Genomic DNA, 27,946 nt, shown 5'->3' with positions numbered 1-27,946 from the left:
CATGAAATGCTAAATTTACCAGGGGAACCTGCCAAAAAACATGTATTTAATGTTTCACTGTGCGTCTTTCGTAAATCCTGACTGTACTATTTCAACAAAAGACAGTTTGCGCTGGTGCAAGCTGTTAGTAAATCTCTTTAACTTCAAAATGATCCCCATTCACACAGATCCATGAAAATGACTAAAAATGCTGTATTATGCAGGTCAGGCTGGTCGATAGCAATGCCCCTTTGTAAGGAAATACTACACTTCTGCACAAATACGCCAGTGTTGCCAAGTCTGTGATTTTAATGCAGAATTGGGCTATTTTAATACTGCTGCCGCGGGTTGTAGTGACCCCAGTAACATGATATTTAGTCCAGGGGAACACTGCCAGGGTACCCCTCTTTAAATGCTATTGGGCTAGTTTTGAGTAGCAATTGGGCATGTTTTGTCGTGAAAACCTGGCAACGCTGACATATGCATTCCTATAGATTAAACACGTAATGCGCATGCAAATTTGCATTTATGTACTTTACGTCGTCATGATAACGTCGTCATTTTCAAAAACTTCCGCTTTGAAACCTGTTTTCAGAAATGTTAATTTTTAGACCCACAAAGTGTAATGTAATGTAAACGAATGGCCAAACGTTTAAAAAGTTTTCAGCTTTTAGTTAAAAGCAGTGTTGTGTAAACACATGCTCAGTTTGGTACGGCTTATAGTGACTCATTTAAAATCCACTACAAAAGTCTGAACTGACAAAAGGAAACAGACTGGTACTGTGTTTCAAAACTAAAGTTGCTCAATATTTACCTAATTGTTTGTTGAATTGTGGTTTATTGAAATCAGTAACACTTGTGATTATGCTGTCGTTCAGGATATCAGTAAATTATGCTTCATGTGAAACTGCAGATATGCAGTTGAAAACATTTTCAGTATTCTGCTAGTTTAGGTAGTCTACTGGTCTACCTAAGCTTGTTTAGCTTGTAAACTAGTCAAGTTCCAGTCAAATCTTTAAGACTTTTGGGCAAATCTGCAATAGCTGTTGTTTTTATACCAGTATCTTGTATGTTTATTAAACAGAACATTTCGAAAGATTATGTTTTCATTGTTCACTTTCATTTTAATTATCAGTATGTTTATTTCTCTGTCATTTGTAAAGGAAATCCAACCTAAATATTGTTGGAGTCAGTCTGTAGCAAACTGCCTGGATGATTTTAAACATGTACATCTGTGATTTTGTTTATGTTTTTTTTTTTCCTGTCAGTTATCAGCATTTTGTTGCACATGTAAACATTCTTAATTTCAGATTGATCCACTTTTTGTTGTACAGTTCTGATACAGCAGATGAATTGCGTATGTTCTATACAAATATAAATAGACTTTGTCAAGATAAGCGTACAAGCCCGGAGACAAAGAAATGTGTTTCAGATTTCTCTGACTATTGACTGGTGTAGCTGTTTGTATATTGTTATTGGTAGCTGTTTGCTTGCTTGTGTCTTTGTTATTCAAATTTGGTCTAAAAGTGTGTTTTGGCTCGACGTGATCAGCGTTTGAGTGGCAGTATTGTGAAGTCTTGTTTGGTCTCTGATGAATGAGGACAAACACTGAGATTATTGAGAGGAAATGCAGCTGTATCAGGGGTGAAAGCTGCGACACCTGGTTCAGAGAGGGCTATCTGACTGTGCTGGCTTTGTATATTCTCCATCCCGACCGCCGGTCTGATTTCTGCCAGACACTCGCCACAGAGGCGCATATTACTGCAGCTCCTGTAAAACAAAAACACTGAAAATTACCACTTCTATTTAAACCTCGCCCTGCCCCATCGGCACTGTCTTTCCCATCTGTCAATAAGAAAACCTTCTCACTATCAAGAAAGCTAGTTAATACGGTTTAAAGAGGGGAAAGTGATTGTTGTTGTACAGGGATGGAATGATTGGGCTTAGAATTAAATGACAATAATAATAATAACAACAACGATGCTGATGCCAGCCTGGCGCGTGCTTGGTATACATGTATAAAAGCACAAAATAATACTAAAACCAAGTAAGTAAATAAATTAATAAAAAGGCAGCATTTTCTCATTCGTACCACATTGTTAATAAAATAAAATGGCTTGTTTCTTTGCTATCGTTAAAAAAGCTATAATGGCAACCTTATTAGAGTTAATTAGTGTATAGTTAAATAAAAAACAATTAAAATAAATGTTGGGGAACAAGTACAATAACATGTCACCAATGCAGTTGATGTTGTCAGTGGATTTTATTAAAGACTATAAAGAGGTACCACAATATATTAGGCTGCGCTTTTAGTTTGGAGTTTAAAGTTTGAGGTCAGTAAGATTTAGTTGAATATTTGTATTCAACAAGGAAGCATTCAGTTGATTAAAAGTGACTGTAAATGATGTTCTTTTGAGGTTTTGATTTATATAAAATATATCATGGTTTTCAAATTGCTAATAATTGTAAATGTTTCTTGAGCAGCAAATCAGCATATTAGAATGATTTGTGAAGGATCATGTGACACTGAAGACTGGAGTAATGATGCTGAAAATTCAGCTTTTATATTCACAGCTTTTATGATTCTTTTATATAAAAATAGTTTCCTTGGCTTGAATATAGTAGGCCATTTAGAGGGTGAGACACTTGAACGTGTCAGTCAGTCGATCTATGAAGCATCTGCTTTACAAGTGTTCATCCAGAAGGACAAAATTACAGCTGTGTCTTAAAACCGAACAAGCTCACTCACCGTCTGCTGCCTACATGGGCAATAAGTGTCTGATCTGAGATGTCTATCATCAGTAACAGCCTCCTCCGAATCACATACAAAACACTCAGTGTTGACATTAGTACCAAAGGACCACAATCTTGAAAGACAGAACAGTGCTGATTGTGCCCAGTAGAGTCTTAAATTTGATTCTGAACATAATTTACTGGAATTTGGAGTGTAGCTATCTGACCATAAAAAAGTACACAGAAAGACACTGGCTGTCACCGGTGTTGGGGGAAACGCGTTACAAGTAACGCGAGTAAAGTAATATTACTTTTTCAAGTAACTGGTAAAGTAACGCATTACTTTTGAATTTTGAGTTACTTTTTCAAATAAGTAACGGCAGTTATTTTTTCCCCATTTATTGATTGTAAACATGATGTTCCTGTATTCTAGACTAAATGTGAACATGCAGTAATTCATCTCACTCAAAACAGATTCAGTATTTCTCAAATTGAATAAAAACAGTGAAATGCAAATTCAGAATATGATGCAACCCTGCAATAATTAAATATGTTAAATAAAACAAATATCTTTTATGTATTTAATCCCATTTTATTAACCAGTGTCTTTGCTGCTGACCTTCGGTGATGCAATTCAACCATACTAATATGCAAAAATTACATTTGTGTTTTATTTTTTTATATCTGATGAGTGATCTCCTGCATAAATGAACTTTTCTTTCAGCATGAGGTGAATTCATTTCACTTTTGGTGTAAAAGGGCTTTTACATTAGAATTGTTTTATATTAAAAACAAAGAAGCAAGCCCTGCCCAGATTTAAAAAGTAACACAAAAGTAACGTAACACATTACTTTCCATAAAAAGTAACTAAGTAACATAATTAGTTACTTTTTCAGGGAGTCACGCAAAATTGAATCGCATCACTTTTCAAAGTAACTTTCCCCAACACTGGCTGTCACAATATGGAAACATGAGATGACTGTAAAATTTCATTGTTCCATTCAATAATATGCCTTTTCTGTTTTGGAATGGTGATGGCATAAAAAAGGAGGTTTTGAAAAGCAATCTCAGCTTTGATAAGGATGTAACTAAGGTTTCAGATTACAGCCTGACTGTATAAAACCAGCATCGGCATATGGTTTTCCTGGGATAGGATCCATCTACTCTGCTATATCCAGCCACACAATAAAAGATGATAGAAGTCTTTGCTAACGTGTGAGCCAGTCAAACATCCTGGGGCATTTGAAGACAATCCTCAGGCGTGTGCATGTGTCCTTAAGTGCAATAATTCAACAAGCCATACTGTGAATGCAGAGAAATTGGAATTAAAAAATAAGCACACTGAAAGAAATTACAGCTGTAGACTGTACCTGTTACAGCTGGTTTCAACTCATTACATGTTACAGACATGTTTTTGTCTTTATCTAATGTTATTATTAGCAAAGTCTTTACATTAAGCATACCTATTGCATTAAAAAAAAAAAAAAAAATGATAGTGAGCATGCAGTAAATGTTTAAACATAAAGAAAGGAGGTCAGACAGGGCCATGGCTCTTGAAGTTGCAACGTGTCCACAGAGCAATGAGTATGGTTTGATATGATGCCAGATGTTCTTCTGTCTCTCTCTCACTCTCACTCGCTCTCTGTTTGTCTCTGTCTTTTCCCTGCTTAACATGTTGCATATGGATAAGCTAATGGCTCTCAGCTTTGCTCATATGTTCAGGCATGCGGTGGACATTTGCACAAATATTCATGTTATGTTGTTCGGTCTATGGCTATAACATTAAACATCATTTTATAACAACTATGGCACTAGCTGTGCTGTTTGTGTACTGCTGTTAAGGGAAGCCTCTGTGAAGAGGACAAACAGTTTGTTTACATTTTAATTTTAGTTGAAGTTTTAGTAACTTTTTGTGTTTGTATTTTTTATGTATATGTAGCTTTTAAGTTTCAGTTTATTTTTCAATTGTTTTAGTACTTCAACTTGAGAATGTTACCTTGGTTAGTAGCAAAAATTAAAATGTAAAAAAAAAAATAATAATAGATTAAAATTAAATATATTTTTTCAAGTAATGAAAAAGTTTTATTATCTTTTTTTAATAACAATTATAATCCTGAGACTATTATTAAAAACGAATAAATAAAAAAGTCTTGGTTATTAACTTATTATTATTATTCATCATCTTTCTGAGATTCTTTACCATAATGGACTAATATGAAAATGTATTTTATACTTGAAATTGTGTAGCAAATAAACTTCAATCCAGAAAGGTCCAGTTAGGCCTATATGGCCTAAGGAATATTTCACCCAAAAATGACAATTTGTCATCATTTGCTTGCTTAATGACTTTCTTATATCTGTGAAATGCAGAAGATGAACTTGACGCACGTTCAAGTCCAAAACAGGTTGATTTTCACTGTGTGAACACATGTGATGTTTAAGGGCACGTTCACTCAAAAACGAACTTTTTGTCATCATTTACTCACTTAATCACTTCCTTTTTATGTGTGGAATGCACACATAAAATGGGATCCAAAACAAGTTGACTTTCACAATGAAAACAGACATTTTTCAAAACATCTACTACTTTTTTGCGTTCCCTAAAAGTTTGGAATGACATGAGGACGAATAAATGATGACTGGACTTCCGTGTTTGGACATTTAGAAAAAGCAAAAGCCCTTCTTTCTAATGCTTCATTGCATTCTCACTCCATCAATGTCTCTCAAACCATCATTTCAATGAAATGAAACTCAAGTCATATAATGAAACTACAGAATATGATCATCGTTTGGCAGCTAAAACAAATGCTTATTAGTAAGAAAAAGCGATGAAATGATCCCATCCACTAACGGGACCTGACAAAACACAACTGGGCTCCTTTTCATGGCGACATCATCCCTGACACACTTCTTCTCCATGTTTGAAAATGTCCACGTTGTAATGAGGACTCCAAATAGTTTGACATGTTCGAAGGCGGCCCTTCGTCTTGGCTGAAGGAGGGACTCGCTTCGACTTGAACATGCAGCAGATATCTTGCGCACTCAGCACCTCCCCAAAACTTTGGCATATAAAAGCCAGGGTCAAACATTTGTTTAGGCAGTAGGGAGTTTCTGCTAGGGTCTGGATTGGAGTTACACAGACCGGACCCTACGTGTATGATCGAGGACAAAAACAGGATTCTCCTTGCCTCAAAGAGTCTACATGTCTAATATTTAGACATGTTCAGCTTTGTGGATATCCGGTTAGGGCTGCTGCTCGCCGCAGCGGTCCTCGTTGTGAGAGGACAAGGAGAGGATGATAGTGAGTATATGATTTTTACTCCTGCTTTTGATGCACTGATGCTTGACTCAGGAGATTGGAGAAGTCAACAGGGGGATTTGCAGCTGTCTTGCTTACAAGTGACCTGCCACCTAAAATTGTCGGGAATGACTTGAGGAGGAAAAAACCACCTTTTTATCCTCAGCAGCATTTTTTAAATCTTCTAGAAATTGTAATTTTTCCATCCTGCCTGCGCACTAGGAATTCTGTTGCGTCCCCGAGCGCTTGTTTGCGGCGCGCGTGCACATACATGTTCTTTAAGACCGTCCTGAAGCGAAGGATGCGCTGAAGGAAAAACGCGACACGGATGAGAGAAAGAGAGAACGACAGTGGTTTAAATGTCACGTGTCCTCTCGTTCTCTTCTCATACTTTGTAATAAGTGGATCTGAACGCTTATCTTTGGATTACACTGATTTAGCGTAATAGAAGTTTTGACAATTTCAGCTTACAAGGCTGCTAAAATGTAACAACAGAATTTAGCCTTTTAGAACTGCAAAAGCAAAAAGCATTCTGTTTGATAGGGAAAACCTCTGGTTTTCATTTCAATTGTGCGTACATTAATTAGGAATGATCGGGGCGTGACTGTGCTTTTGCAAGCCTGTTGCGCCACCAAGCGGTGGATTTATGTACTGCGCGGCTCTGAAACATGATGAGAGGATGCAGGCCTTTCCTTCATGCTCATCATCAGTGTGCACCACGCCCCATTAGGCCATCTTTAGCTTCGTTTAATTACTTTTTATAAAATATGAATTAAAAAGTAAGTAAATAATGAATATAGCATATCATCAGATCCGTATGCCTGATTGTAGTGGGTTGCAATCATCTTTACTGTTTAGTTTAATACTTTTTGCATATGCAAGAGTGAAGCTCTATCATAATTGTTCTTATTTTGTCTTCAGATGATAAAAAGCCTTATTTTTTTTTGTCACCAGAAAGCACTTAAATGGTCAGTTTAAACTTCTGATAGGACCATTTCCCAGCATTTAGTTAGTTTAAATTAATTTAGTTTAGTTGGCAGTTCACATCTAGGATTTCTGTGTCTTTAGTCTTTTACAATGAACATTTTTAAATCACTGTGGCCCCGTTGGACCTGTGGGCCCCTCGAATCATTCCCACCGTTCGTTTGACTAGCTCAGTGATGACTCTACTGTGCTAATTCACGTTTGTTGTCCTCGCAGTCTCATTCGGTAGCTGCACATTGGACGGTCAGAATTACAACGACAAGGATGTATGGAAACCCGAGCCCTGCCAGATCTGCGTCTGCGACAGCGGGACGGTCATGTGCGACGAGGTGATCTGCGAGGATACATCAGACTGTGCCAATCCAGAGATTCCCGACGGAGAATGCTGCCCCATCTGCCCCGACGGTACACTCTCCACCTTTGCTCCAGTCATACTGTACACCTTGAGGTCACGCTAGCTCTGTCGCCCTCAAGCGTGCAAACGCTTAACCACACGCTCTGGGAAATAGCTCTCATTGGCCTGATGTCATGTCGGAGACCTGAGAAGCGCAAACATGTGGATTCTCTGTCACCTCTGATGCTTTTACATGGGACTGAGGGATTAAGGATGTTTTTGCTTTTTGGCTGAAATGTTGAAGCACTTTCAGATACTGCATTTTGCCCCTGTGCATTCAAATATGAATATATAGTAATGAATGCACCAATGCAACCGTATTAATGAAAGTAGCTTCTGAATCAGTCCTCTGAGCTTATATATACCTCTGCTTGATTTACTTGATCTGCTTTAAGATTCTGAAACATATTTGTATTGTATTCCATAGAACCTGAACCTACACCTCCAGATGTGGTTAGTGTGAATTTATTTAGATTTTTTCTAATGCACCTCACATTATATGTGTGTATATATACTTATATGTTATTGTTTAATACATGTGTGTTTATTTAACTTCAATTATTATATATAATAAAGTGAGTTATTTATTAATCACTTCAGTTACTTTTATCAAACCATATATAAATATACATTTCACACTTGTATCTTAATATTTCTCATTTTTTAATTTTTAGGGTCCTGTTGGTCCACCTGGAGACCCAGTGAGTACATTATTTCTTTTTGAACAAGCTGCTTATCATTATCATTGTACTCATTTATATTTTTCTAGTTTTGTATCATCTGGCTTAGTCTAGTACAACTGAAAAAAGACCAATTTCACATTTGTTTTCAAATTTGCATTGATATGAAAGTCTGTTGCACATGGAAATAATTAGGGTGATTTATAGGACACTGGAGGCTTTTAACCTGCTGACCTCTATTTGGCCCTCTGACCTTTGACCTCTGTGAACTTAACAAGAGAGAAGTTGCAGATTAAAGTTTTGTTTGGTCTCACATATTACAGTTTTAGTCTTTATGTGGCATACGTTGTGTACCAGAGCATTGCATTTCTGCGGATTGCATTTAAATAGATCAGCGTGTGGAGTTTGCAAAGATAGTGCAGCTTTCCTGATGTGATTGTGTGGCGCTCATGGATTTCCGCTGTTTGTCTGACAGGGTCCTCCAGGGCCTCCCGGCAGAGACGGTATTCCTGGAGAGAACGGACTCCCTGGACCTCCTGGTCCTCCTGGAACCTCTGGCCTCGGTGGCGGAGTAAGCAGCCCGATTTTGATCTTATAAAACTGTGAATCTGCATTTGTGATGTCATCAAGATTAAATCTGAGAGAATCTTGTCAAGATGGCCCGTATTCAGAAACATAAATCATTCTGTAGTCTTCATGTTATGTTCTGCTTCTCCATTTATTTGGAATTCAAAAAAGAAATAAAAATAAAATAATTAAAACAGAAATAAAAAGTTATAATAAAACAATTTAAAATAATAAAATAATTACTCATAAAAATAATTACAGATAATTTCAGATTAAACTGGACAAGAGGTGCATGTAGCCTCTATTTTTCTGTAGTTCAGTACCAGCTTGAGTGAACAGCTCCTGTCATTCCCACCATTGAGGATTGTGGGTTGCCAGGAATGAAATGCGCTCTATAAAAGCAAAATCTGCTGCATTTCAAGGGTTTGGCAGAACTTAGGTGTATGTGGCATGTCACGAAGGTGATTTCATAGCATGTGCATTAGCTTAGAGTCGATTATCTTCAGTCTTTAGTAGTCATCTTTAGTAGTTCAGTAGTAAATGATTCAATGAAAATGATCACAGAACAAACCTCAAATCCTCACTCTTTCGTTTTTGTCGTCCCCCACAGTCTTTCCTTTCCCAGATGGCTTACGGCAGTGAGAAATCCAGCGGCCCTGCTCTCCCCGGACCACCTGTAAGTCAGCTTCTCATTTAATAATCTGTCTTCCTAGTTTCCTTTATGAACTCACACTGAATAGACAGAAACGCATTTTGTAAAACAAAATGGGCCACGTGCAATCTGCCCTCAGTGACCCCTCACATTTAAACAGCAAATATTCAGCACTTTTGTGTACATCTCGTTTATTATAACTCACTTTTATTATGTATTTACCTGCATTATATCTGTGATCAACCACCCTGGATCTTTCATTCAAAAACTAGTGTATTTAATGCATCTTCACAGCTTGCATGATATAGTATATACTGAGTACTATACTTGTTTTATGCTGGTTTTTAATGTCTATATTTGTTCTTTCTCTATTCTAACGTAGTGTTTTCTTGCTTTTAGGGCCCCATGGGTCCCCGTGGCTCCGCTGGACCTCCAGGTTCACCTGTACGTCTGTTTCTAGTATTTTACCATACACTGCAAAACATTGTTGATTTGTTAGAACAAATAAATAGCCAATTCTTTTTAGACAGTTATTTGTTTTATTTCTTATTTTCTATAAACCTCATGTGGTCTATCACACATGCAGTGTCTGATATATAACTGTATTTATCTGTATTTTTCACAGGGCCCTCAGGGATTCACTGGCCCCCCAGGCGAGCCTGGTGAGCCCGGTGCTCCTGTGAGTATCTTCTGCTTCCTTTTACTTTTGAAGTTTGGTGTCAGTGTGACACAATATGACATTATGAAACCAGTCAGAAACATGCTACATCAAAAACAGGAATATTTTACTGGCAGTTTGTGATTTTTCTTCTGCCGTTGTTGCTCGCAGGGTCCATTGGGTTCTCGCGGTCCTCCTGGCCCTCCTGGAAAGAATGGAGAGGATGTGAGTTTAATTTCCCTCGCTGCATTTAATCAGACCATCAGATGAGTCAGAGTCAGATAATACAGTTTTGAGCCTCTTCTTCACAACTTTCCTGCTCTTCCTCAGGGTGAAGCTGGCAAAGCCGGTCGTCCCGGTGAGCGCGGTGCCGCTGGGCCTCAGGTGCGTTTTGCTCATACGTGGTTTCATCACTTATACGCACAAGCTGTTATCATACTGCACAGAGTAAAATAAGATGTGATGCTTTCTCACTGGAATGAAAACATTTTAAACGTCACTCATTATTTCCATCATCATAATTATATTCCCTTGCTTATTTCACAGGGTGCTCGTGGATTCCCAGGAACCCCTGGACTCCCCGGCATCAAGGGACACAGAGTGAGTATGACAGCAGCACATAACTCCACCGTTTTATTGTATTTTTAAATCATTAAATTAGGAATATTAATTACCAAACATTAATTATAAAATAGTTTTATATTTATCTATTTATTAATACATTTTATTCATTTTTATGTGTTTTTATTTTTCATATTGTATTGTGCTTCAAATTAATTTATTAAAAATAAATTTAAAATACATTTTATTTAGCATTTTATTACATGTTTTATCTATTTCTGCATTAATATTGGCCACCTATGTTTTTTATTTGTGTGGAAAGAATATCATTTTTAGTGGTAATGTAATGTTTTGTTTCCTGTTACGTCTTACAGGGTTTCCCCGGTCTAGATGGAGCTAAGGGAGACACTGGACCTGCTGGACCTAAGGTTAGATTTTCCATTTTCCTTTCATTTGTATGCTCTCATATATGCAAATATAATTTTTCACAGATTTTAGTATGTGAACTCGCTAATGTGATTCCACATATGCGTGTGTTGATTGTGTCTCCTCTCTGATCGCAGGGAGAGCCTGGTGTTCCTGGTGAGAGCGGTGTTGCTGGTGTCATGGTGAGTGACTCCGGACGGAATTTGAAGTCCATGTGAAGTTCATCAAAATGATGTCATTCTTCTCACATTTTCCCATCTGCTTCTTTCAGGGTCCTCGTGGTTTGCCCGGTGAGAGAGGTCGCCCTGGTCCTCCCGGCCCTGCTGTAAGTGTCACATCCATGCCTTATTGATCCCAAGCTCCTACTTTGTTTCATCTTCTGCACTAGAAACTAGAAAACCACCCTCGGCCTCTGTTCTAAGCAGACATTTTTACTATAGTACCATTCAGCTTATTCAGTGCAGTGCAACTCTGAAATTGATTCACCATAAGTAAACCTGCATAAATGTCAAAATGAGAATGCACCACAAACCTAACATAATCAAAACTAATTGAATCTGTCTGCCAATGGCAAGTGCAAACATGAAAGTGACTTGTTCAAAGACAGAATCTTCCTGCAGCGTTCAAGAGCGTCATTCGGTGTCATCACTGGCTCATAAATACGGCTGATTAGAATCTTTTCTTGTTTTCTGCAGGGCGCCCGCGGTAATGATGGCAACACTGGTGCTGCTGGACCACCCGTAAGTCTCATAAAATCAACATTCTGGTAATATGGCAGTCATTTATTAGAATAATGGATTGCAGATTCAAGAATTTCTATTCAATATTGATACTTAACACTAGTTAATGTCTGTAGTACTCAGCGACAGATGTGAAAATCAAGCAGTTGAGTTGATTTAAAAAATAGGTGTTTCAAAATGTTTCCACTGCTTGAAATCTGAAGTTGAAGTTTTTCTAGCACTATTTTAAGTTGTTATAGCTAATTGTGAGGATTATTCTTTTATGGTGTGACATTAGTGATGTTTTAGTTTTTGTACTACAGTTTTGATCAGAGCAGGATGAGTCTTGTTAATTGTTTTTATCTATTATAATGTGTTTAATTCTCTTATTATTTCTCTCCTTCATTAGGGACCCACTGGCCCTGCTGGTGCTCCTGGTTTCCCTGGTGGTGCTGGTGCTAAGGTACAAACACACCTTAATGAATTATAATTCAGTTTTTATGGTCATAGATTGGTGCAGCTGCAGCTGACATGTTCATAAAAGCAAAGCAAAAATTATTTGAATTATTTGTTCCTTGCCCGCTGTGTTATACATACAGTATACCAACATAATAGACATCAGATCTAAATGAATAAATGAAACCAGTTGGAGTCGGCCTCCCATAAATAAAATTTTGTCTTCTGTAGGGAGAAACCGGCCCTGCTGGAGGTCGTGGTTCAGAGGGACCTCAGGGAGCCCGTGGTGAGCCTGGTAACCCCGGACCTGCTGGTGCTGCCGGTCCTGCTGTGAGTATTTACATCACAAAACACCATCTCAAATCACACAGCTGTTCATTGCCAGAAACATTTTAAATGATCCACATTTCTAAAGGAAACATCTGTGCTTGCATAGCAGAAACAGAATAGTGGTATATTTAAAGTATAGTCATTATTAGAAAAGCTGAGATGTGCAAACTATATTATCTATATTATCTACTAAATTAGACTGTAAGACATGAAGATATTAAGGTATTAAGCTGCTTCGAAAAAAAAAGTATTGTGAAAAGCACTATACAAGTAAATTTGACTTTAGAGATAAAAGAAGAAAGGAAGCTTGAGATTGATGTAAATGCATAAAAAGGCAATGATGTAACAGGTTAATTCAAAGGAGGTGTGCAGAATCATTAGCTTTAACTGTGAATCTTTTTCTCATTGCACAGGGAGCTCCTGGTGCTGATGGTGCCCCTGGTGCCAAAGGATCTCCTGTAAGTATTTTAGATATATTTATAATTCACGCCAATCTCTTTTTTATGCTGTTGTTTTAATCTCAACAGACTGTGATTTGATTGATTTGCGATGATGTTTTGTAGGGTGCTGCTGGTATTGCTGGCGCTCCTGGTTTCCCAGGTGCCCGTGGACCCGCGGGACCCCCTGGTCCTTCTGGTGCTCCTGGCCCCAAGGGAAACAACGTACGTACACTGCATTTTATTATGCATGCGTGAAAAGTGTAGTTGTACTTCAGTACTTTCAGGATGTCATTTTGCAACCTTTAGTTGAATGGAAATTGAGTTTACAGGAGGTGTGATGTAGTAGCAATTCAAAAATAATAGTCTTTGTGCCTTTAAACAAGAAACTGAACCGCTTTCCTGTCTTACAAATGCACTTTAAAGGAATAGATCACCCAAAAATGAAAATTCACCCATTGTTTACTCACTCATGTGTCATTCAAAACCTGTATCTACACAAAAAAAGATAATGTTGGTAACCTAACAGTTTCGGTTCCCATTGATTTCCATTTACATGGACAAAAAGTACAATGGAAGTGATAAAGAAATGGGACTGTTTGCTTATCAGCATTCTTCAAAGTATCTTCTTTTGTGTGTGTGTTCATTGAAGAAAGAAATGCATACAGGTTTGGAACCACATGAGGGTGATTAAAGTGTGACAGGATTTTTTAATTAACTCCTTAGTTGCATTAAAGAATCTGAAGAATAAAGCATCACATACTAAGATCAGATCTTTTCTGCTCCATTTCCAGGGTGATCCTGGTCTCCAAGGCCCTAAGGGAGATGCCGGTCCTAAGGGAGAACCTGTAAGTCTCTTTGAAGCAAAGATCATTTCCTAATATTCACATAAACCTCCACTGTAATAGTAATAGTTGCTATTTTCTATCCAAGGGCCCAGTTGGACCCCAGGGTCTCGCCGGACCTTCTGGTGAGGAAGGAAAGAGAGGAGCTCGTGGTGAGCCCGGTGGTGCTGGACCTGTCGGACCCCCTGGAGCCCGTGTAGGTTTAACTTACCTGTTCAGCCTGATTCAGGCATGCTTTTTTCTGTTTGGCTCTTATTTTTTGTCTTTTTGCTTCTTTCAAAAGGGTGCCCCTGGCAACCGTGGTCTTCCTGGTAGTGATGGAGCTCCCGGACCCGGGGTAAGATTACTGAACCGGCACATCACGAATCAAAGCTGTAAATCTAGCTAGACTGTACTTGAAGAGTTCATTTGCAAAAACAGATTTCAGAAATCATGTGTTTTTTCATTGTGCATTTCAGTTAATCTCAGTCAAACTGCAGTAAAACAAACTAACTAAAAACAATACGGCTAACTAACACAATAAAACACAATAAAAACAATAACATCATAAAACACATGATTTTTGAACATTTCAAATATACTCTTAACTTGCTCTCTGAACAACCCAGTAAAGGTTTTGTCTGCTAACTTATTAATGTGCTTTATATAACCAGTCAAAAGTTTGAAATCATTTTGGAATCGTTCATTTGTTCAAAAAATACAGTGAAAACATTAATATTGTGAAATATTATTACAGTGTAAAACTGCTGTTTTCTATGTGAATATCTGTTAAACTGTAATTTATTTCTGTGATGTGCAGCTGAATTGTCAGCATCATTACTCCAGTCTTCAGTCACGTGATCCTTCAGAAATCATTCTAATATATGCTGATTTGCTGCTCATTTCTGATTATTAGCAATGTTGAAAACAGTTTTTTGTGAAAACTATGATACATTACCATTTAAAAGGTTGGTGTAAGCAAGATTTAAAGAGCTACAAAGAAGAAATTAAGACTTAAAAATCTGTTTTTACCCTATTTTTGATTAAAAAAAAAAAAGCAAGAGATTTGTGTAAATGTCAAAAAATTAAATCATATTAAATCTTAATGATTTCATTTCATTGGTCAGTAGTGAAGTTGCCAATAGTCTTATTTTAGGTAAAAATATTACGTTGCATTTTTAATGGGCCAGGTTTACATAGGTTTGAAGGTTACATCTGTAAACGTTCTTCTCACAGTGTACCCAGTGTACATTTAACCCATATATCAAAATCCAAACTGATGTATTTTATATAAATTGTTTTTGAGATCACAGCATTCAGTCTAGTCCTGCTCGCAGTAGTGTCATTACTCCATTGTGAAGGAGCTGTCCAGGGTCCTGTAGCTGTATTTCTGTTGCTGAATCACTAAAGTCGTCCATGTAAATCACATTTCAGGGCGCCCCTGGTGAGCGCGGTGCTAACGGACCAATGGGACCTCAAGGAGCCACCGGAGAGTCTGGTCGCTCAGGAGAGCCAGGATTGCCCGGATCCAAGGTGAGAAATAGGTTCATGGTTTGTAGAAACAAACCATTGGTTTGTCGCCTAAAGAATCTGTATTTTAACCAAACATGATGACTGTTGTAGGGTATGACTGGTGCCCCTGGAAGCCCTGGACCTGATGGCAAAGCTGGACCTTCTGTAAGTTGAATTTTTTTTGGTTTGTTTTTAATAATTCACAGCTTTGTTTTAGTTTGCATGCAATATAAGACTCATATGAGATATTAAATCTTGCATTAAAGTAATGTGTGCATGATTCTCTTTAACTCATAGGGTGTACCTGGACAAGATGGTCGTCCCGGACCCCCTGGACCTGCTGGATCTCGTGGTGCCCCTGGTGTGATGGGATTCCCTGGTCCAAAGGGAGCTGATGTAGGTTACTCCCATACATTTATGAATCATATTTGAATGCGCATATTTGAAAGTAAAAAGCATTTTAGTGTATTTTTTTCTTACACGTTGTTGTATTCCTCTTAGGGTGAGGCTGGTAAGGCTGGCGAGAGAGGTGTTGCTGGACCTCCCGGTGCTTTGGTACGTACCGAATCGCACAGATTTGAAGCGGCTTATGAGCTTTTGAGCATTTCTTTAAACACTTAGTCTCTCTTAAAAAACAGTGTAAACTTCAGACATGATGCAGTGCTGGTTTCTGTGTTTCTGTAGGGCGCTCCTGGCAAGGATGGTGATGTTGGTGCTCCTGGTGCTCCTGGACCTGCTGTATGTGTGCTTGAACATCTGAAAGATTGCTACCATACAAATCTGCCACGACAGTGTGAACTCTTGCTGATTTTTTTCCTGGTCTGTCATCTTTTAGGGCCCAGCTGGAGAGAAGGGAGAGCAGGGATCCGCTGGTCCTCCTGGATTCCAGGTGTGTTTTTATCTGTGTGCACATCCTCATCGTTCGAGTTAAGATCAGTGCCTGATTAACTTTGGTTTAGTCGTTTGAGGGAAGTTAAGCCATCCATGTTTATTCTCTTACAGGGTCTGCCAGGTCCTCAGGGTGCTACTGGTGAGACTGGCAAACCTGGTGACCAGGTAAGTGCGGTTATTGCACATAATTATGTTACGTATTCTGTCTACATTAATTTAAAGTAACCAGACATATTGTAAACAATATGACATACAGTATGTTGTGTAAAACCACCCTCACCTACTACTCACTACTCAGTGCAGTGTTTATTTCTGTGTTGTTTATGATGTTTGCTGTTCAACAGGGAGCTCCTGGTGAAGCTGGTCCTTCTGGTCCTTCTGGTTCAAGAGTGAGTATCTCCTTATAAAAATATAAAAACCCACAGATGAGCTACATCCTCAGTAGCCACCCAAACTCCACTGCACCCATTAAGAATAATCTCATAGTTTGTTTTTATACTATAATGCTTAAAAAATAAATATTTTTATTATTATTACTTAAGAAGCAAAATGTGCATTTATCACAACAATATATTTTAATGTCTTTTTTTAGATGAAAAAAAAATAATGTTTTGCGTGATATCTTTATTTGATCTACTTTTATTTTTATTTATTCAAATTTGTTATGCATTGTTATGGTTCACTCAATATCAAGATAATAGAGAATTCTTGCAAATCTTAAGAATAAAAACTGTCCATGTGTACATTTTGTAGGAGACCTATAAGATCATATTAAGCAGTCCGCTAAATGATTGCATAAATTGTGTAATTCACAATTTTATGAACTTGGTCTCATTTCCAACCACACCAGTCATACATTTTTTACACTTACACTAATAAAATGTATGCAAAAATCTGTATATTTTTATGTCAAAACCACTGAGAATTAGTTTTCCAACTAATTTAGGAGACCAGAAAAGTCTGGTTTATTCATTAAAGCCATTTATTTCTCTTTCTATCAAACATACATTACTGGATTGTCCTGCTTTTAATGTATGTAGAAAACTCTTTTATGAAGTGAACGCACTTAAAGAGTTATTTAGTATAATTTTGCCAAAAAACGAATTTTTATCATGTTAATGTAAAAAATCTTGTGTAGTATAACTTGTATTTGTTTGTTTGCTGGTTTTTATTTATTTTATTGAGTTTAAGATGCTGACATGGCATTAAATAAAAACATACTACTATTAAAGCCATTTAATAAATTAAAGTGCAAATTACACAATTCAGACAATTAATTAATTGCTTGATTTGATACAGTTTACCCCATTTCTTATTCTTAAAACACGATTTGTAAAAAATGTATTTTGATGTTTACTACTGCTTGGAAAATGTTAGAAATGAAATTATAAATTAAATATAATTTAATATGAAACAATATATATGTAACAATTATATATATTTATATATGTGTGTATATATATATTTATATACGTGTGTGAGTGTAAAAACACATATTTCATCTGTATTTAATCTGTCTTTTAAATATAGTGGCTTTTCCTCTTCCCACTCTACCTCACTGCTCTAGAGTACAGATTGTAATACATCCGAATGATATTTGTGAATGTCTCGTGCAGGGTGACAGAGGTTTCCCCGGTGAGCGCGGCAGCCCTGGACCCGCTGGCCCGACCGGTCCTCGTGGAGCTCCTGGCTCTGCTGGTAATGATGGTGCTAAGGTAAGAATCCTAGTTCGATATCATTATGCCTCAAAATGGTGATATTTGAGAAGTCTGACACTGAACTGTGTCTGTGTTTAGGGAGAGCCTGGTGCTGCAGGAGCCCCTGGTGGCGTTGGTCCCGCTGGACTGCAGGGTATGCCTGGAGAGCGCGGCGCCGGCGGTATGCCTGGAGCCAGAGGAGACAGAGTAAGACTCACAACAACACTGATTTACACTCACATTTAAAGCGTTTATTGAACTTCAAATGTTCTGTAATGTAAAACTTCCACATTACATTTGACATTACACAAAGTATGCTTTTTAAAAGTGTAAGAAACATGAAAGTGTACTGTCTTAAGTGACCTTTTATGTCACCAATAAGTAGTTTTTAAAAAGTATATACTTCTAAGATTGGAAGTACACTCTAAGGGCACATTTAATATGATAAAGCACACTTCTTTTTTACAAGGACGCCAAATCTAAATGATGTTGACAAGGGCTGTAGTGGTGATGATGTCATATCCTGCTGCATGTTCACAACAGTTGTCCTTCCTCTTTAGGGTGATGCTGGACCCAAGGGCCCCGATGGAGCTCCTGGTAAGGATGGTCTGCGTGGATTGACTGGCCCTACTGGACCTTCTGGACCTTCTGGTGCTCCTGGTGAGAAGGTAAACAGATAAGTAGCATTGAAAGATATTTATGCTTTACCTGTTGTAAACTAGCTCCAAATCATTTTTCTATTTGCATGTTTTGAAGTAAAACCCACTTTTATGTACAGTAGCTTATGCAGAATTATGTGCTTTTGTCACTAAAAGAACTACAGTAAATCAGTGTTGTATTTGATTGTGTTTTAGGGAGAGACTGGTGCTATTGGACCTCCAGGACTGACTGGTCCTCGTGGTGCCCCTGTAAGTTATCAGGATGATATCAAAAACCTCATGAAACATGCATATAAAGACCAAAAATAAATGCTAAATTGCATGCAATTGCACTTTTATAATCTAAATGAGAAGTGCTCTCTAACTGCACTGAAAAAATGGTGTGGGATTTCACAGGTTAAACTCAATTAAACATGAAAACATGAAAGTAGAAAGACGAAAAAGTATTTTCTAGTTGTATCAGTTTTCAATCAGAAATTGCTAGTCGATTGCATAAAATAATTACAAAGAAAAAGCAAGTAACACATTGAATTAATAGTTCAATTTTGAAGTAGAAAATCTAAAAATAGTACTTTTTGTTCAATTAATTTTCAGTCATAAATTGCTAGTAAATTTCACAAATACTTAAAAACTGCAACACTATCTGAAGTAGAAAACTGAACCTAGTATTTTCTTAAATCAATTTTCAATTAGAAATAGCTGGTACATTTCACAAATAATTACAAAGAAAGGGCATCTAACACACTGAATTAGAGAAACACATTGAAGTAGAAAAACTAAAATAGTATTTTAGCACTTTTGTTTTCAGTTTCGGTTACATTTTAGAGTGTGTTGTTATTTTTAATGGAGTTTGGAAGATTGCATTCGAATTATATGACAGCGATTTAATGGCAATAACTGTTCGTGTCGTGTCTTCCCAGGGTGAGCGTGGTGAGGTCGGTCCTCCCGGACCTGCTGGTTTTGCTGGACCTCCTGTGAGTAAATCAGTCTCATCCCACATGTGTCAATCAGTTCCCATCATGTGATATTTACAACCACTGAGCTCAAGTTCCTCTGTTCTCAATGCAGGGTGCCAACGGACAACCTGGTGCTAAGGGAGAGACTGGTGACAGCGGACCCAAGGGTGACGCTGGAGCTCCTGGACCCGCTGGACCCGTCGGAGCCGCTGGCCCACAGGTAAGATTATCGACAGCAGCACTGGACATACTCTGCTGTAAATAAATATATAAATATTGTTCACTTATAGTCTGTTGTTGTCTTTGACAGGGACCTGCTGGTGCTACTGGACCTAAGGGTGCTCGTGGTGGTGCTGGACCTCCTGTAAGAGTCAATGCTATCAGTACATTTAAAAAAAAGAAGAAAGAAAGAAATTCGACAATGCAAAGTCATAACCATATTATCTATATGTTCAATACAAAGCTGTTTGATATCAGGTGCACTGTATTTTTATATTTTTAATGAATTTATTTACCTAATTTTAGTTTTCTTTTTAATAAGCCTATGTAGTTTCTATTATATCACGGGTTTCAATTTTATCAAGGGTTTTTATTTTAGTTTTTTATTTTTTAATGTTTAAATTAAAAGTAACTTAAATTTTGTTTACGGTTTTATTTTTAATTAAATGTTTCATTCTGTTTAACACTCTGGACTTATTCAGAAACTCAAAACATATTTAAACAAATATGCCACTTAAAATGCAAAATTGTCATTGCAAAATATATTAAAACTCTGCAAATTAACACGCACACATATACATACATATTTATATTTTTATATTTATTTCTGTTTATTCAGTGTAAAGTCATTTAACCCCTATCAAAAATTAAAATTAAAATTTGTTTGATATTTTATGTAAATTTCTGACAGTCATATTTTTTAATATGTAGCAATACTTTTTGGTGCCAGTGTATGTTCTTTCTCCAGTACAATACTGCAGTGTTTTATGGTTTAATGGTCTTTGTTTTTTAATAGGGTGCTACTGGTTTCCCTGGTGCTGCTGGTAGAGTCGGACCCCCAGGTCCTTCTGTAAGTAATCTACATTCTAAACCAACTCTAAAGCATGTTGTGAACATTAATGGACTTAATGGAAATATTATTCAAATATTAACTCAAAATTTCTTGTCACAAGCCTGAACATTTAATTTCATTGCATGTCTTCTGATTTCCCTCAGGGTGCTGGCGGACCCCCCGGCCCAACCGGTGTTGCCGGCAAAGAAGGACAGAGAGGTGCCCGTGGTGAGAGAGGACCCGCTGGTCGCCCTGGAGAGGCCGGTGCCGCCGGACCCCCAGGACCCTCCGGAGAGAAGGGTAGCGTCGGTCCCGACGGCCCTGCTGTAAGTAATCATGCCACAAATATACCTGCATCACCGCAGCTACAAACTGACTCTGTGAGCTGCAAATGAATATTCACTTCGCTCTGCTGTCTGGTCTTTAGGGTCCCGCTGGTTCTCCTGGACCTCCTGGTGTTATTGGAGCCCGTGGTATTGTTGGTCTTCCCGGACAAAGAGGAGAGAGAGGTTTCGGCGGTCTCCCCGGACCTTCTGTAAGTGCTTTTATCCATATTTGCCGTTTTAAAATATTGACATCAATGTTGAAGTCAACTTTAAATCAGAATTGAGCCCATTTACTAGCCTAATGTGCATTCCTGATGAGCTTGAAAGCAGGATTAGGCCTAAAACTGTGATACATGAGAAAATAGGCTGAGAATTACACAAAAAAAGACAGAAATCATATCTTTGTGGCAGTCAAATGGTTGTCAAAAGCAAAAATGCTACAAAATGCTGCAAAACAGATTTTTGCAATTAGCTTATCAAAATTAGTATGAAACAAGCATTGGATTGCATTCAGCAAATGTGATGCAATCATAACGTACGATGGCAGGTCAATCAGACAAAGTGTTGACTTCGGTTGCCATTCTTCACAATACTAATTCATCTGCCCATCACCTCAGGGAGAGCCAGGAAAGCAGGGACCCACTGGGCCTGTAGGTGAGCGTGGACCTCCTGGACCCATGGGACCTCCTGGACTGGGTGGAGCTCCTGGTGAGGCTGGACGTGAGGTGAGCAAACTGGACTGAGTTCGAAAGTTTCGTTGAACCAGACTTAAGCTACCAAAATCTGTGCAGTGTGATGGAGTCATTTTCATTATGTCACTCATCTCTGCAGGGTAACGCTGGACATGATGGCGCTCCTGGCCGTGATGGTCCACCTGGACCAAAGGTGAGCGCACTCACACACACTCTTACCTAGGCATCCTTCATTAAAAAATACATAAATAAATATGTATGAAAAAATACGACTACAACCAAAACAATGTTTTCTTATTAATTTTGCAATGTAGCTTTTGACCTTTGTTTAGTTAATGAAAATAGAAATATTTGAACTTTTTAAAAAGTAATTTATCTCATTGCACGACCATTTAAAATAATCAATATAATAATAGTGAACTCAAGGGATGCACTATTATATTATATGTTGTATTACATGTTTTGTATATTATTTTTTTAAAAGTGCAAAGTACAATTGCGACCCTGGAGCACAAAACCAGTCTTAAGTATCACAGGTATACTTATAGCAATAGCCAAAAACACATTGTATGGGTCAGAATTATAGATTTTCCTTTTATGCCAAAAATCATTAGGATATTAAGTAAAGATCATGTTCCATGAACATATTGTAAATTTCTTACCGTAAATATATCAAAACTTAATTTTTGATTAGTAGTATGCATTGCTAAGAACTTTGAAGGCGATTTTCTCAATATTGTCCTATCCTAACAAACCATACATTAGTGGAAAGCTTATTTAGTCAGCTTACAGCTGATGTATCTCAGTTTCATAAAATTTACCCTTGTAAGATCAGGGTCCAGGGTCACTAATAAGATCATAAAAGCTGCATGCATTAAATTACAAAATGAATGAGAAAAATACTATGTAATAACTTTCAAATTAATAATTTGATACAGTGCACTAATTGTGTACATGCATGTTATGTTATACTATGTCTATAAAAATATGTGCATGTAAATACATGTCAGTAGTCAATAATTACCTCTTAAACCACTCTTAAACCTAACCATACCTGTATCCCACCGCAATAGGTAAAAAGAAGCAATGCAACTTCAACACAAGTACACTGTACTTGTTTTGACACCTAATAAAAATCTAAATAAATAAAGATTTTAAAAAGAGTTAAAAGTGATTAACTAACCCTATCTGGGTTAATTTATTATCCCATATGTAATGATTGAATATATGTAAATATGTGAGAGTGCTTCCAGTATAAAAGAACACTTGTCTTCATTCCTCTGTTTGCTGTAGGGAGATCGTGGTGAGACTGGCAACTCTGGTCCTCCTGGCGCCCCTGGTGCTCCTGGAGCTCCTGGCCCCGTTGGTCCATCTGGCAAGACTGGTGATCGTGGAGAGGCTGTACGTTTTTATATGCAAAAAAATGTTCTAAGGGAATGGCCACCTGTTTGCATTTTTTTTATATATATATTTGAATCTAAATGAACAAATAATCCATGCCAACAGGTGGCACCATATCAGCGCTTAGTATTGATTCTATACTACTATATTTTGTTTTTATTTTCATTTTAAAGTTTTAGTAATTGTTGTGTGTTTTACATCCATATAGTCTTTTAGTTTGTTTATTCATCTTGAACTTAAATGAAAGCTTAAAGATAATGAGAATTATTGCCTTGGCAACTATATTTTATTGCACTATGATGACACATGACACATATTATGCTGAATTATCTCATAGCATGATCCTGTGGATGTTCAATATTTTCCTGTTTGTTTGTTTGTTCTCCCACTTCCTCCCAGGGTCCCGCTGGTCCCGCTGGTGTTTCCGGTCCTGCCGGTGCTCGTGGTGCCCAAGTATGACTTTCTCATTTTCATCGGTTATTCAGCTGTTCATTTTTGAGTAGTTCATCAGCAGGCTGATCGTTCTGGTCTCTGTACATGCAGGGTCCCGCTGGTCCACGTGGAGACAAGGGTGAGGCTGGAGAGGCTGGAGAGAGAGGCATGAAGGGACACCGTGGCTTCACTGGAATGGCTGGAGTTCCTGGACCTCCCGTAAGTCAATCCTAATATCCAAAATCTCACAATCGTAGTGGATTCCTCAAGCTAGGGTATAAACTGACCCGTTTTGTTGATGCTTGCTTTTAGGGAGCCCATGGTGACCAAGGACCCGCCGGACCATCTGGCCCTGCTGGACCTCGTGTAAGTAACACATGGATGATGAATTTTATATCAAGTCTATGAAAACACACATGAGAAACTGCACGCTTCTGCACACATGCGTTTTAACACTCCTGACGGTTTCTTTCTGCTGATAGGGATCTGCTGGCTCCAATGGCCTCCCTGGTAAGGATGGTATGAATGGTTTGCCTGGACCCGTCGGACCTCCTGGACCCCGTGGTCGCTCTGGAGAAATGGGACCTGCTGTAAGTATGAAATCATCACCGTTTTACTGCTAAATCTCTGTTATTGGATGTACTCATGTGGTTTTTCTCTCTTCACTAGGGTGCTCCTGGTCTTCCTGGACCCCCAGGTCCTCCTGGACCCGCCGGCATCGGCGAGCCCTTCCTTCCCATGCCCCAGGGCGAGAAGGGTCCAGATCCTCTGCGCGGAGGCTACAGAGCCGACGACGCTAGCGTTCGCGACCGCGACGCTGAGGTGGACACCACCCTGAAATCTCTGAGCCAGAAGATTGAGAACATCCGCAGCCCCGAAGGAACCCAGGCCAACCCCGCCCGCATGTGCCGCGACCTCAGGATGTGCCACCCCGAATGGAAGAGCGGTAAGCGTGGACTCGCTTTAAGCAAGAAACTTGTTCGAGCTTTGAAATTTGTGCCAGTCCTGGTGTTTAGATGCATGCATTCTGAAGCTTTGAAATTCATTTGAAACTGTTTTCTGCAAGGTTCCTACTGGGTGGATCCCAACCAGGGCTCTCCTCTGGATGCCATCAAGGTCTTCTGCAACATGGAGACTGGTGAGACCTGCGTCAGCCCATCTCAGAACACCATTCCCATGAAGAACTGGTACACTAGCAAGAACATCAGAGAGAAGAAGCACGTCTGGTTCGGAGAGTCCATGCCCAATGGCTTCCAGGTACGTCAGGACCAGTGTTGCCAAATTGGGCTACTTTAACACTGTTGCCGTGGGTTGTTAGCCCCTGAAATATGAATTTACCAGGGGAAGCCCAACCAAAAACATGTATTTTATCCCCTGGAATGAAATTTTTAACAGGGGATCCCCCTCGAAATGCGACTGGGCTAGTTTTAAGTAGCAATTAGGTGGGTTTTGTTGTAAAAACCTGGCAAACCTGGTCAGGATCTTATATGATACGCAGAGATGCAGTCTGAGAAAAGACCACAAGCTAAAATTTGTTCATTACATTGTTTAAAATACATATTCAGTCAGAATAAAAGTCTGAAACCAGTTCCAGCAAACTATAAATAAATGTTGTAGGAAGTTTTTTGTGAATTTTATGAAAACATTTAGAAATAGTTCGGCATTCAAAATACTTTATTTTGAAATACATTACAATCTCTAAAATACATGTTTATGTGCACATATAGATTTTCAGTTGCATCAAAAGTCTAAAACTAGTTCCAGCAAACCATAAATGTGACCACAAAACCAGTCTTAAGTAGCACGGGTATATTTGTAGCATGAGCCTTATGACTGGTTTTGTGGTCCAGGGTCATAAATAAATAAATAATATAATATAATATAATATAAATAATACCACACTAAATGGATTGTTTTTGGATTTTTAATTTTTAAAAAAAATGAAGAAATCAATTGTCAGTTAACTGTTAAGTATGTAAAACTTTGATTAATGAGCTAGAGGTAGTGCAGAATTTAAAATATTTCTTTCATTTTATAACATACATTCTATTGTATACAATAATGCATGTTTATGTCTATATATTCAAAAGTAAATTTGTAGGATTTTTATTAAAACATTTTGTTTTATTGAAAAATAATTGAATTCAAATTTTGATTATTTAACAATTTGATTATTCAGAAGTATGAATATGGCTTAATATGAAAGGAAAATGTAGTAATTAATCAAATAATATAACAGTAAATTAAAAAGACGGACAAAGATTTTCTCTCTTTGAAACATAAAAATACAAAAGTGTGGTCTAGAAATGTGGCATGGTCTTCGCCGGTGAGCACAGGAAGTAACGTTCTGCTGTGTCGTCCGTATAGTTCCAGTATGGCAGCGATGGCTCTGATCCAGAGGATGTTAACATCCAGCTGACCTTCATGCGCCTGATGTCCAACGAGGCCTCTCAGAACATCACCTACCACTGCAAGAACAGCATCGCCTACATGGACGAGGCCTCAGGCAACCTGAAGAAGGCTCTGCTCCTGCAGGGCTCCAACGACATCGAGATCAGAGCGGAGGGCAACAGCCGCTTCACATACAGAGTCAGCGAGGACGGCTGCACGGTGAGCGGCGCGGCATCTTTGCATCTGCTTCATCGTTTTCTGCCATATTCCTGTCATTTATATAGGGCTCTTCTTTCAAATAACCTTCTTCTCGTTTGTTCTTCTCCACAGTCACACACTGGCACATGGGGCAAGACAGTCATTGACTATAAGACAACGAAAACATCTCGTCTGCCAATCATTGATATCGCTCCTATGGACATTGGTGCTCCCGATCAGGAATTCGGCGTAGAAGTTGGCCCAGTCTGCTTCTTGTAAAAAGAAAAATCTGGACATGACTTTGCTGTTTTTTTTCTAGCAGTCATCTTCAAATCTTTTCCTGTTCATAAAAAAAAGCCCGAACTCTCATTCGGCTGCAATCGGTCCATGCGCTTAAACCTGAATTTTCTGAGGACGGTGCGATTCCCATCTCGAGAAACGTTCTCGAACCCAAATTGAGGACCACTACATCAGCCAGCATCACCACCATCATGGACACTTAGTGAGAATCGTTTGCGTCAGCTGACAACAAGAAAATAATATATATCCTTGTAAAACGCCCCGCCCCCGGAGTCCAAAGAGAAACGACCACCTGGTGACTTTTTGTGCCGTTTTTGTGACCACTGCAAAAGGACAATGAGAAACAAGCAAATGCTAATGTACCATTCTCTGGTGTTGAATAAATATGACAAACGACAGCCGAGTGTCTTGTTCCTTCCGAGCGAACGTGAGAAAACCTCACTAAACATCACACAGGGAACAGGGTTAGCTCAATGGTACAACGTCATCTTGATATAAAGGCTACCTCAGGACAAAAAAGTGCATGTACGAAGATTTTGGGGGGGAAAACGAGGGCGAGCGATTAGTAACCGGTATGAAAAGGTGCTACTTCCTCTCCGGGTCCTGTGTGTGTTTGTGTCCAGAAAACGAAAGCGTTCTTCTTTTTTTTTTTAATACTGTCACTCGCAGGGCCGTTTTGGTGCTAAATGTCAACAGAATGTCTTGATGTCAATGTGATGCAATTGCTCTTATCCAAGTGTCAGCAGGCGAGGAGAGTAAAACAGCTGGATAGGTTGGTTACTGTAGATTTGCACTTCATCTGATGTAGGTTAGGTGGATGGACTGATTGCCAGTTCGTCTCATTTCCGTTTCCCGTTTCTAGAGAAGTCTTATTTTTGTCTGTACATGCCGCTCCCCCCGTTTCCAGATTTTATTTCTACTTTCCAAATGCAATGCACATCTCTTCTCTATTTTTGTTTTCGTTTGTTTGATTTGTTTTCAGTGAAAGGTTTATCACAAAAACTGAACTGAGGCGGCAAAAGAGAAAAAAAAAACAGAAGAAATAAACCCTCCAATGGTTCCAACAAAGGATCTGTACTTATTTTGTACATGTATAGTATTTCGAGATGTTTTTAATTATTTTGGATGTTGAAATAAAGCATGTTTATGTGGTCAACTGGATGCTGGATATGTTATCTTCTTGCCATGGCCTCGATGCCTTTCTCTAAGCATGAATTAAACAAACCACAATGCTTTCACTCAACTTCATCTTAATTTCTACTTTATTTCCAGGGGGTTGTGCTTGGGATGCATGCGGATGACCGGGAGGGAATGGTCAAATATCTGGAAAAAATAAAAAATCATCTATTTTAAAACAAAAGTAGACCTACAGTAGATCTTCAATGCAAATTTGAATACTGTTGAATATTCTATAAAGGATGACGTGAGGCCCCTAGTGGACTCTTCTTCCATTACAGTCTAGCAAAAAATGTCCCTAGTCAAACCAAATTTTAATTTTCCACTCCTGCTGACCTGATTCGTCATAACTGGGTCTCATAAAAGTATTTCAGACAGTGACACAACACTGTAAGTGTGATTCCCGACCCCTGTCCACCCTATTTCTTTCCTGTACGAGCAGGCGCGGCCATTTATGAATTTAATGGGTCTAGTTTCTGTATCATTGGCTTCCAGCTACGTGTAGCTGTACAAACGGCTTGTTTTGCAGCTTGACATTGCAAACTGGTTACCCAGTGTTGCCAGCT

General features: G+C 38.4%; 1 protein-coding gene across 3 annotated transcripts; it reads left to right on the top strand.

Moving 5' to 3' along the window:
* The first annotated feature begins 5,798 nt into the window (after positions 1-5,798).
* Positions 5,799-27,360, top strand: col1a1b (collagen, type I, alpha 1b). Of its 3 annotated transcripts, XM_051124048.1 has the most exons (51): positions 5,799-6,013; positions 7,211-7,399; positions 7,816-7,841; positions 8,063-8,089; positions 8,544-8,639; positions 9,246-9,311; positions 9,687-9,731; positions 9,913-9,966; positions 10,117-10,170; positions 10,276-10,329; positions 10,492-10,545; positions 10,881-10,934; positions 11,070-11,114; positions 11,204-11,257; positions 11,628-11,672; positions 12,061-12,114; positions 12,339-12,437; positions 12,851-12,895; positions 13,001-13,099; positions 13,669-13,722; positions 13,808-13,915; positions 14,003-14,056; positions 15,133-15,231; positions 15,322-15,375; positions 15,508-15,606; positions 15,712-15,765; positions 15,895-15,948; positions 16,046-16,099; positions 16,213-16,266; positions 16,446-16,490; positions 17,718-17,816; positions 17,898-18,005; positions 18,359-18,466; positions 18,653-18,706; positions 19,378-19,431; positions 19,526-19,633; positions 19,724-19,777; positions 20,429-20,482; positions 20,629-20,790; positions 20,892-20,999; positions 21,408-21,515; positions 21,622-21,675; positions 22,776-22,883; positions 23,283-23,336; positions 23,427-23,534; positions 23,628-23,681; positions 23,798-23,905; positions 23,985-24,261; positions 24,382-24,572; positions 25,683-25,925; positions 26,037-27,360. In XM_051124048.1, the coding sequence occupies exons 1-51, from the start codon at positions 5,932-5,934 to the stop codon at positions 26,181-26,183; spliced, it is 4,332 nt and encodes a 1,443-aa protein (XP_050980005.1). In that variant the 5' UTR covers positions 5,799-5,931; the 3' UTR covers positions 26,184-27,360. The 3 variants fall into 3 exon arrangements, with proteins under 3 accessions (XP_050980005.1, XP_050980006.1, XP_050980007.1); XM_051124049.1 differs by lacking the exons at positions 18,653-18,706; positions 19,378-19,431 and having other exon boundaries at positions 19,553-19,633; XM_051124050.1 differs by lacking the exons at positions 19,526-19,633; positions 19,724-19,777.
* Positions 27,361-27,946: the final 586 nt, after the last annotated feature.

Source organism: Labeo rohita, chromosome 12 (assembly GCF_022985175.1).
Source record: "Labeo rohita strain BAU-BD-2019 chromosome 12, IGBB_LRoh.1.0, whole genome shotgun sequence".
NCBI classification, from domain to species: domain Eukaryota; kingdom Metazoa; phylum Chordata; class Actinopteri; order Cypriniformes; family Cyprinidae; genus Labeo; species Labeo rohita.
The sequence above is the reverse complement of the archived record's forward strand: the minus strand, read 5'-3'. Positions and strand labels throughout refer to the sequence as shown.